Source organism: Limulus polyphemus, unplaced genomic scaffold (assembly GCF_000517525.1).
Source record: "Limulus polyphemus unplaced genomic scaffold, Limulus_polyphemus-2.1.2 Scaffold927, whole genome shotgun sequence".
NCBI classification, from domain to species: Eukaryota; Metazoa; Arthropoda; class Merostomata; order Xiphosura; family Limulidae; genus Limulus; species Limulus polyphemus.
In genome coordinates, this window is record NW_013666537.1 from 118,252 (window position 1) to 129,129 (window position 10,878).

The window sequence follows — 10,878 nt, forward strand, 5'->3', positions numbered from 1 at the left end:
AAAAGAAAGAATTTTAAGGCAACAGGAAGTATTTTTAATGTTTTTTCCAAAACAAAAGTGTCTTAAAACAAAATTTTGGAAATTTCACTAAAGCAGTGTTAATTTTTTAAACAAAAACTAGATACCATGTAATAAATTTGTGTTAAGTTCAATGTAATTTGGTTAAGTATTTACATTGTGAGAAGGAAATACTCAAGGGATATCAGGGACTCCTTCCGTTCCAGAAAGGGTTAAAATAAGTAGTAATATTCATATATTTTTAACCATTTCCAGCCCATTGTCTTTTGCTTTTTACAGGAACAAAATGACAACTTTAAGTTTTGAAAATTTTCTCTCTTCCCTATTTTACTATAAAGTTTTGATTGGCATGTTATTATTTCATTTTTTTATCTATGTTTTATTAGAATTTGTTTTTATATTGGATAAAGTAATTAAAAAGGAATCCAAACTGTTAAAGCTACTTTTTAATTTTACCTCCTATAATTGTTATTGGAATAGCAGAAATCATTAAATTTCATGTTAGCAAAATACACTTGTCAATGTAGGAAATATAGCCTGACATCTCTAGACTTTACACAAGTTTGTTACTTATTTTTAATTTAAAAATAGGGAATTTTTAAAACTGATGCCAAAAACTGTAAAATTCAACTTTTTGCTTTTTTTTAGAATTTCCAAATTTCTGTGGTTAATAAAGTCATACATACAAGTCTGAAAGCTGGAATTTTTTTTCATGTAGTTTATTTGTGATGCCTGTGTCTTGAAATAATGTAAGTTACAAACAGTTTATACTGTTTGTATGCCATGGAAAAGATAATAAATTAACTTCTCAAACTCAAGCAGATGCTGGCAGTGTGTGTGGCGGAAAATCCTGATTTACCCATCAGACGGTGACAGCATCTGATAACATTTATGTCTCTTTGGCTGAAAATTAATCCAAACCATGCTATTATCCACAAAATTAACAAAATTGAAATTTCATAAAGTATGGTGCTAATTATTAGAAAATCATGCAAATAACTCCAGCAAAATGTGCAAAAAATTATGGGTTTAAAGAGTTAATGTGTTTCCATGCTTTTTTTTATTCTGTTCAAGTAATTATATTTTCAATAAACAGTAACTGCCACTGTTGTAGCTTGGATGAGGTGTCTTCCTATGAAGTTCCTTGGGCAGAGGAGTCTGTTTGAAAAACTGTAAATAAATTTGTAAAAGGAGGGAATAGATAAGTTTCTTTGTAATATAAGCTATTTATATTAGTTTTAATGCTTTAGACAATATTTTATTTTTTTCAACAAAGTGGCCTAATTCGTGACTACATTAGGCCTATTATAGTATATGTGTGAAAACTGGCTTTGGTGGTCAGTGGTTGCGGGGTTCACACATAAAGGTATAGTAAATAACTATGTTATGTAGTGTTTTTATTTTATCATAATTCGTAAATTGTCAATAAATTTGTATGTTTAAAGTTCTCATGGGTATCAGATACTGCTGTATGTTTGAAGTGACTGTGTTTTATATATGGTGACTTGAGTTTTACGAATTACTAATTTTTGGTAATACAAGATCAGAGTTTGCCAGTTTAATTCCACCCATATTACTATATTATAACTTTATCAACCCCAAGTATTATGTTGGAAAATTTCAACCTTTGATTTAACATAAGATCATCAATAGTCCTAGCCACTATTTTTTTTTCTTTCTAGGTGAAACTTTCAGATTTTGGTTTTTGTGCTCAAGTCTCCCCTGACCTCCTTAAGAGGAAGTCCCTAGTAGGCACCCCTTACTGGATGGCTCCTGAAGTAATATCTAGGTTGCCATATGGACCTGAGGTAAGATGTGATTATATGGAACTGTAGTATTTCGAACATACTTATTACTCATATCTGTTTCAAGTTATTTATAAACAAGTTAAAGGTTTATGTGATAACACCTGGCTGCATCTGTTGACCCTCTCTATTCAGGCTTGGTTGTTTTGACCAATTTTACGACCACCATGTAAGAATAAAACTATATCTAGTATAAATTGTAATGAAGTAAGTGTATTTCCATAAAATTTGGCAAGCTTTTGGTAAACATTACAAATGTTTTGTACACGAAACAGATTTTTAAATAGATGTTTACTAAACATTTGTCTGGGAATTTATAGTCAGTGTCAGAATCAAACTCTTGACTAATCATGAGTGCAAGGTGATTTTCATGTTAAGATAAAAAGTGCTTTTTTCATCTTACAGTTGTCATACTTTATTGAAATAACCTCTATAACCACCTAAATGAAGATCCAAAGTTTTTTGTAGTAAAACTGTATTTTAGCTGTTATCTTTTCTACTCTAAAATCATATAGGCTCAGTCCATTTGACCAACTTTGTAACCACCACAAAGAAGATGAAATAAATCACTTTTTTTTTTCTGTTTAAAATGCCTACAGGTTCTAACAGAAAATTACAATGATCTGCTCTAAACAGCCTCGGTTTCATAACAGTTTGCATCTGTTTTGATTATATAAAACCATTGCTAATTACTAAACATACATAGCAAAGCTAAAAATAACCTGATGAATGCACAGCTCTAGTTCAGGTTATCAAAGTATTGAACTACGTAATGTATGAGCTTCTTGTGTGCATACCCTGTTAAAATATTTGTCTATTTAATTGTTTTTATTTTTACTTACCTAATAAGTTTTTATTATGTACATTTGAGTTACATTTATAACAAGAAATAAAAAATATACATAAGAAATGATAAATTTTGGAATTACATGTGGGTTTTGTATTTTTTGCAGTCAAGACATTGATAACTTAGCCCTAATTTTTGCTGGAGATGTTGTTAGTGCTTTACTGAATTTTTATTTATTTCAAATATTCAACTCAGTATAAAAAAATAATAACACACACACACACACACAAAGAATACAATATCTTATAACTATTATAATTTAATGGACTTTTTGACTAAACTATAAGTACTGGTTGAGCTGAACTTGGCAATAGTAACTTCAAATCTGTATACCAAATAATTCAAAATCTGTCATGAGAATGAGCTAGCATTATACACAAGTCAAGTTAAAATTTCTTACTATTGGTTATAAATAATGTAATAGCAAACATCAGAGAGAATTATTGACATTTTTTGAAAGACAGTAAGTGTTAGGAGAGTGGCATGTGGATGTGACTTTCTGGTTTATATATTAAGTAAAACAAGATGATTGGAAGTGATGAAATTAGATTATGCCTTAGTAATATCTATACTATAACTTTGTAATTTGCATTAAAACACAACTCGGAAGGGGTGGAAAAATTGTGTAATTTGGAGTGAACAAGTATCACTTGATTCAGAAAAGTTAAGATTGAAATTAATTTAAATATTTCCTTTTGAAATTAAGACGTTAAAGCTTATATTAACACTTAATTTAACCATTTTTTTGTGTCAAGTTTATTGGCATACGTTCATAATAGAGTAGTTTAATTAAATCTTAAATGTAACTGTAAAAAGGTTGTGATACATGCATTTTTTATCTACCTGTATATAGTGTGTTAGTGATTTAAATTTGATGCCCATTAAAATCTGTTTTCTGTACAGTATTTAAAGTAAATTATTGGTCAATTAAATATCTGGAGTAAGCATGTACATATGTTTACAATATTCAGAAGCTTCTAGTTTGTTGACAGTGTTTAAGTTACTGTTTAAGTTCCAGTTAACTGTGATGTCTTTTCTTAGGTGGACCTGTGGTCTCTAGGTATAATGGTGATTGAGATGGTTGATGGTGAACCACCATTCTTCAATGAACCACCTCTGCAGGCTATGAGAAGGATACGAGACATGCCTCCTCCTAAACTAAAAAACACCCACAAGGTAAACAGTGAAACTTGCTTTATGTTTGTTAATGTGACTCCCGTATGTTCTGTTATAGTTTACAGTACTTTAAAAAAAATTATAATTTCTTCATAAATTTTGTAGAACGGTCCTTACACACTTACAAGTGTGTGTGTTTTAAATGTATAAAACTTCACATCAGGTATGTGCAAAGTAAAAAATACTGAAATAATATATAGTGTTATTTTGGAATAGAAGCACAACCAAAATACTGTAAAAGAAAGTAAACTTTTCTTGATTTTTTTGAAATTTCATGACTGGTGTTCTGTTTTTATTGTTGAAAATAGCTGAAAGAGTCTAAAATGGAGCAAGTTTGAATGGTAGTGGAGTATGGTTTTTTAATAAACCTTGTATTATTAAGGTAATTATTAAAGTATGTAAACTTTCTGATATTGATACAGACTACTGAAGAACATGTGTAGTGTATGTAGGTTTTAACATTATAATGAAAAATCCTGAAATTTGGAATGCATCCATAACTCCATTACTGAAGGTGGTAAGGTTATGTAACACCACTGTTGGTCTGTGTTGATATCATAATAATTGTGGAAGAGAGGATAGATTCAAGTTGTGTACTTAATGTTTGTGCTCTGTAACAAAAAGAAAGCTCCATCTTTTTCTCTCAGGTATCTCCCAGGTTGCAGGGATTCCTGGAGAAAATGCTCCTTAGAGACCCTTCTCAGAGAGCCACAGCATGTGAACTTCTTCAGCATCCCTTTCTGAGGCAGGCTGGACCACCTAGCTTGCTTGTTCCCTTGATGCGAAGCTTCAGGCACAGTCCTTGCTAAAGCTGAAGACGTTTTTATCCATGGATACATAAATATGATAATTTGTTATATGTGGTGTGTTGGCTACATCATCCAGTAGTTAAGAAGTTGTACGTACCTCATACTGTATGTTCTTTGTTAAATCCTGGTGCTCTCCACATGGCCTGATGTGCCAAGTTATTGACCAAAAAATTAACTCAATATAGAATTTTCTCTTCTGAGCTAAAACTCAAGAATTATGTGTTTTGAATATATTTTTACATGCCCTATTTGAAAACCTTTTTTTTTTGATAAACTTATGATTGCTACTGCAGTCAAGGTCTGAAAAGTTAATGCAAATGAAATCTGTTTTTGGTTTTGGTTTTTAGATGTGGTGACTTATGAGGAATAGTTTTAATGGAATGATGTTTTCTAACAAATCCTAATGTTGTCTTTATATACAAACATATTATGTCACAGGGTCAGACAAAAGGTCATTTGTTTGTACTCATCTCCAACAGCAGATAAGGGTTTTCTTTACAAGTACTCACCTCTCTATCAAATTGATTTGTCAACTTAAGATTTTAACTATACAGCCACCTTAACAAAATATAAGCCATAGTGTATATATACAACATTTATAAATATAAGTGATCAGCTTTTGTAGTGACAATCAAAGAAAGGCCTGCAGGTGAAGATAGTTTTCAATGAGATGCACCAATAACACTGAAGTCTTCTTTATGATATATTGAATAACTCAGGCTCCCTGTTTTACTGTGCCATAGAAAAGCAGTTTTCATAAATGACTCCAGAGAAATCTGTTATAAAGGTTCTATTGACACAGAGTCCTCCAATTTAATGGTTAATTATGTTCAACAACAAACAGGTCCCAGTTTTTATAAAATGCTTTACTTAATAACATAAAGAATTTTCACTCTGAAATTGATAACCATGTATAAAAAAAGTATGTCTGCATATACTTTCAGCAACAGTCTTTACTGATTTTCATGACTGTTTAACTACAATAGTTTTGCAGGAAAGGTATTTATTTCTTGGGTGAATGGAAATAATATCATTAAAGAACAATAATTTAATCATTAAAAACCATTACTTGCTTGAAAATGCATATGTTAATTTTTTTTTTATTTATTTAAAAGTGTCAAAAGTCCACTTAGGCCTATTTAATTGCGTTAGAATTTCAGTTGACAAGCCAAACTACCTTTCCCTATTTCTAACACACTAGTATTCTGTGTATAATTCACTTATGATCGTGGCATGAGTTACCACAGTAATATACTGCTCTTCCAGTAATCATTTGGTCTTCTTCCTTCAAAATATTCTATGTTCCTTTTGTCAAAGTGCACTCAGAATTTCAGTTGACAAGCCGAACTACCTTTCCCTATTTCTAACGCACTAGTATTCTGTGTATAATTCACTTACGATTGTGGCATGAGTTACGATAGTCATATACTGCTTTTCCAGTAATCATTTGGTCTTATTCCTTCAGAATATCCTCTGTTCCTTTTGTCAAAGTGCACTCAGGCTGATTCAGTTGCTTTAGAACCACGCTTTTTTACTGTTTCTTACTCTAACATATTTAACGTTAGGCCTATCACTTTTACGACAGTTAACTTCATGCCGACCTTATCCTTGGCCGTGACTTTACTCTCTGCTGCTTTCGTTCATATCACACTATTCATATGTTTATCACTTAATCGTATACCCATCTTCTAGAAATCTATATTTTTGACGTCAGTGTATTATACGCAACATTCGATAGTCTCAACATCATTGAGTTGTAAACACAACTTCCAATTATCATCTGCTTTTAATTCTTATTAAAAAAACTAAACAATCATGAAATAGTAACTTACAAAATAAATTAATTAATAATATCTACTCTAAACAGGCTTTTAACACAAAGTTATGGCTTTATTTTTATTTAAATTATAACTTTTTCTTAGAAAAGAAAATTATTTTTCCACTCCATAATAGAATAAACATTTATTAAAAAGAAATGTTTCTAAATGCAATTTTTGAAGATTTGTGAAAATGCTAATCATTTACATCTTTATTAACTAAGGTAAATTAGAGAGGTATTTAATATTTTTGTGGTTTACTGGTACTATACTGCTACTGATCTTGTACCTTATTGTTTATTACTGATATGTCACAAGTACAAAATATGCTCTTTATTTTTTACAAACTTTAATAACATTTCAGTAAATAGTATACCATTATATGTATTTAGTAACACTATTGTTGGCCCTGTATAGCAGATAATGACCCTTGATAATTTGGTACCGTGAAGTCAAGTGACTTCATAAGTCATCAGTTATAGGACTGATAACTGTTTCTAAGGTACTCCCAATTATTTGAAAGTAAGCATTTTTAAGTGTAGAGATGTCAGTAAATAAACATTACTTATGTATTTTAACTTTAGGGTCAAATTTGTAATACATTTTTTGAATTTGCATTTAATAAGCAACTTTGAAGTTGTTAAGAATTTGAATATGGGTATCCACTTTTGAAGTATGTAACAGAATATGGATACAAGAGACCATTTGGTCATTCAAGACTGTCCTAGAGAAAAGTAAAAACTTTAACTTTCCCATTATTTTTCAGGAAATAGTTGATTCCCATCTAAAACTCTAGTAAATACTTGTTTGATTGCCTGATCCAGGTTTGGAATGGAAGTGCTGGTTAACTGAATTTTGGTAGTTCACATAGCTTATCTTGAATGTGGAGTTTGGATATTTATTTTTACATGAAAATATTCAAAATTTCAATTCAGACGCACACAAATTGTAAGATACTAGGTGAAAAAATTGTCCTGCCATCTACTCAGAACAGGTACCTGAGACAACCAGTTTCTAGAAATCATTGTAAAGGTGAAGAACTAAACTTCATAATAATGTACAAAACTTGCCAGTCATTCATGACAAGTTTCAAAATCTATGAATTTTCAAGAGGTTGTATGATAAAGCCACACTTGGAAGTTGACAAATGGTTTTAATAGTATTTCCCAGCTTGTAAAAAGAGCTTTTATCTGTTGGCTTCTATGGGACAAGCAAAGTTATGAAGGGAGCAAGTACTTTGTGAATTTGGCCACTCGTCTGGGAGAGAAGAAGATTCAAAAATGTTTTACTTAAGCAGATAATTGTTATTAATGTGGTCCTTTGCTAGTTTAATATCAAGAATGACAAAAGCAAAAGTGGATTTCACCATCAACTTTTGTTAGTAACTAATACTGCAATAATTAATCTCTGAAGCATGCTTGCTTTGACTCTTGGATTTAGTATAGAATCATGCTGAAAATGTCCCTTGTTTGATAGGAAATGTACATAATTGCATGTATGTTAGTTTTTTTAATAAAAATCCAGTTTATGTTAATAGTGAGCAATATCTTGAAAAGTTATTCGATCAGTATTTGTAATATATTATTTCCAATTCAGATCTCTTCCTCCTTACTTCAAGTCTGAACTCAATCATAACTAAAGTTAACTTTGAGTACCACTGAAATATTACTAAATTGATCAGATTTGTTCATATTGTTTATTAGAAAATGTATTTTAATCATGCTGCTTTCATCTTTCCAGAAAAAAAATGCATGTTTTACTAAGTTTATAATCATGAAATTATACCATAAAACTTAAATGAAATGTATATATAATAATATATGGTTAGGTACTTTTTCAGTTAAACATAAGCCAGTGCTTAATTTAATTTCTCCACAGGGTTTATCTGTATACTTTTTTTTTGTATTTAAAACAATGTGAACACTGACTGGCTGCTTTTTCTGTGCATCAAGATTTGTTTTAAATGCCTTGAAAGAATATAGAAACAAATGTTTAACTTTTTTCTGTATGCACCTGGATTCAAATAATTGTAGTTTATCTGTTCCTAGAAGTCTGATTTTTTTTGTAATATTAAGGCAACTTTAGTAGAACACGTGTTTTGGTGTAAAGTTGTTATACCAGCCATTTGGCACTATCAGCTATAAAGAAAAGAAAGTCTTCTGTAAAACTGAAACTCATTTTTAATTATGTAGTGAGAAGTAACTAAAAGTTAAATAGGTCCCATGTTGTTACAAAACATTGTTATATTCCCTCTTCCTGTTACATTTTATTGTTTTTATGTTTGAGCATGATGAATTATTTTGATTAGTCGTACTTCTGTCTTAGTACTGTAGTGTCGTTATTTAAAGCTGTTCTTTGACTAAAACGTTTTTGAAAACTTTTAGCAAAGTGCTTAATGATTTTTATGAACGTGCCTTAGCAATTAAATGATATAACTTAATACTCCAATAGTGTGATTAGGAATATCATTATTATAATAAGACAATCACAAGTTCTTCATTTCAAACGTTAATAGAAAGAGAACAACGTGGGAAGTCTCCCCTGCTTGATAAGTTTTTAATTAACTCTGCAAGATAATCATTATGATGTTGATATCTGATGTTACTAGAAAGAGAATAACTTGGTGAGGGTGTATTGTATTGTCTGTTCACTTGTTTTCATTGAACTTTCTTCCTGCCATTCATTCTAGTTGGAAAAGTAAAGTTTGTAAATAAAATCATCTATATTATCAGATGGTTGATAAAAATGCAAAATAAGAATAAGTGGAAGTAAACTGTGAAGGGTTAATAAACATTCCATAACTTGGCTGAAATTATTGTTTAGTTATTTGTTATATTTACTTGTGTATTTATTGTAAAGCTTTGAGTGTACACCAGAATGTCAGTCTTGTATTGTGTATATTATTCAATAATGTACATGTATGTGAACATGGTGTGCTCTATCATGCCTTGTATTAATACTTTATACACTGTGCTGTAGATATTTTGATTAAAAAAGGGAATTTTGTGTTACTTTACTAATAATTAATAGCAGAAGTGGCTAAAATACTTTTAAGGCTTCATGTTTTTTGTATGGCAAGGATCCCACAGATGGTAAGAATCACCAAAAAGCTGTTACTAAAAAGATGAGACCTTGCTACTAGTAAACAGTTTCTTACAAAGCATCGTGTCTTGTTAACATGAAACTAAAAGTTGTGACTTACTAATTATATGATAAAGAAATTGGTTTAAGTCATTTGCAAGTTTTTGTTTTAAACAAAACCAATTTTATTAGGTTAAATTGGCATGATAAATGTTATAGGCTAATAAGTTATAAATTTATGATATTCTATTTAAAAAACTACCTGCAAAAAACTTCTAGGTACTCTTGTGTTGGTTTAAGTGAAGTAGGTGATAGCATCTCATGTACTTAGTTCATTGTTGGCAACTTTTGGTGTGAGAGAGTAAACTTAGTTTGTAATTAACAAAGTATGTGAGCAATACAATTATTAGACAGCTGAGGGTTAAGAATAGGTAAATAGAGTTGAACATGCTAGGATTCTTGGTGTTTTATTATGTGTTATGTTATATCTAGATAACAGTAAAAATAGTTGAACTTGTTAAGATTCTCAGGATTCATAGTTTTGTGTTATACTACTTAATCACAAAACAGAAAGGATTGAACTCATGTTTCTTTGTTTTGTGTTATAAAAGGGTTGAACTTATTAAGAATATTGGTGCTGAATTAGCTACTAGATAGTTAATAAAAAAAGTAGAATTTAAACAAAAAATTTTTTGTATATCATGTAATTACAGGGAAAACATTAATAAGGAAACTTACATATAGTTGTTTATTAACAACAAGTTATTAATAAAACGTTTCTTATGAGTACTACTTGATTTTGGTGCTACCTATTATAGGAAGTTAAAGTAACTAGTTATTGTTTTAATTTATCATACACCTGTGCTGTTTTCTATACTGTGAGGAAGAATTTAACAAACTGTGCATTTCAAACTATATGTTCATTGTTTTAAAATGTCTGTTAAGTGAGTTTTTTTTAACTATCTGAGATAACACTACATCAACATAATGTATAATTAATAATTATCTGTGTTAACAAATGAGTTATTAGGAAAATGATCATTCATCCAGGTTAACATTTACGTACACGTACGGGGTGTCCAGAAAGTGTGGTACCATAAGCATTTCAACAAATTTTACAGAATGTGTTCCACATGCTGTCCTTGTAATTTGAAACAAGTTTGGAGACGGTATTTCCATTCTCTATGAACACTGTGAAGAATATTCGTGTCAATGTTAACAATTCATATGGACATTCTCCATAAATTTAGCTAGCAACTTTCCAACAGTACTGTGAGTGAGTGATGTTTTTTCTTCTCTCTCTCTGGAGTGGCATACAATAAATT

General features: G+C 30.3%; 1 protein-coding gene across 1 annotated transcript in view; it reads left to right on the forward strand.

Moving 5' to 3' along the window:
- Positions 1–6,581, forward strand: part of LOC106461287 (serine/threonine-protein kinase PAK mbt-like) — a 33,373-nt gene extending 26,792 nt beyond the window's left edge. The window contains exons 8-10 of the mRNA XM_013921102.2: positions 1,701–1,826; positions 3,712–3,846; positions 4,494–6,581. Of these exons, the coding sequence (XP_013776556.1) occupies positions 1,701–1,826; positions 3,712–3,846; positions 4,494–4,655 (423 nt within the window). The 3' untranslated portion in view covers positions 4,656–6,581. The remainder of the gene's footprint in view (positions 1–1,700; positions 1,827–3,711; positions 3,847–4,493) is intronic.
- The last annotated feature ends 4,297 nt before the right edge of the window (positions 6,582–10,878 follow it).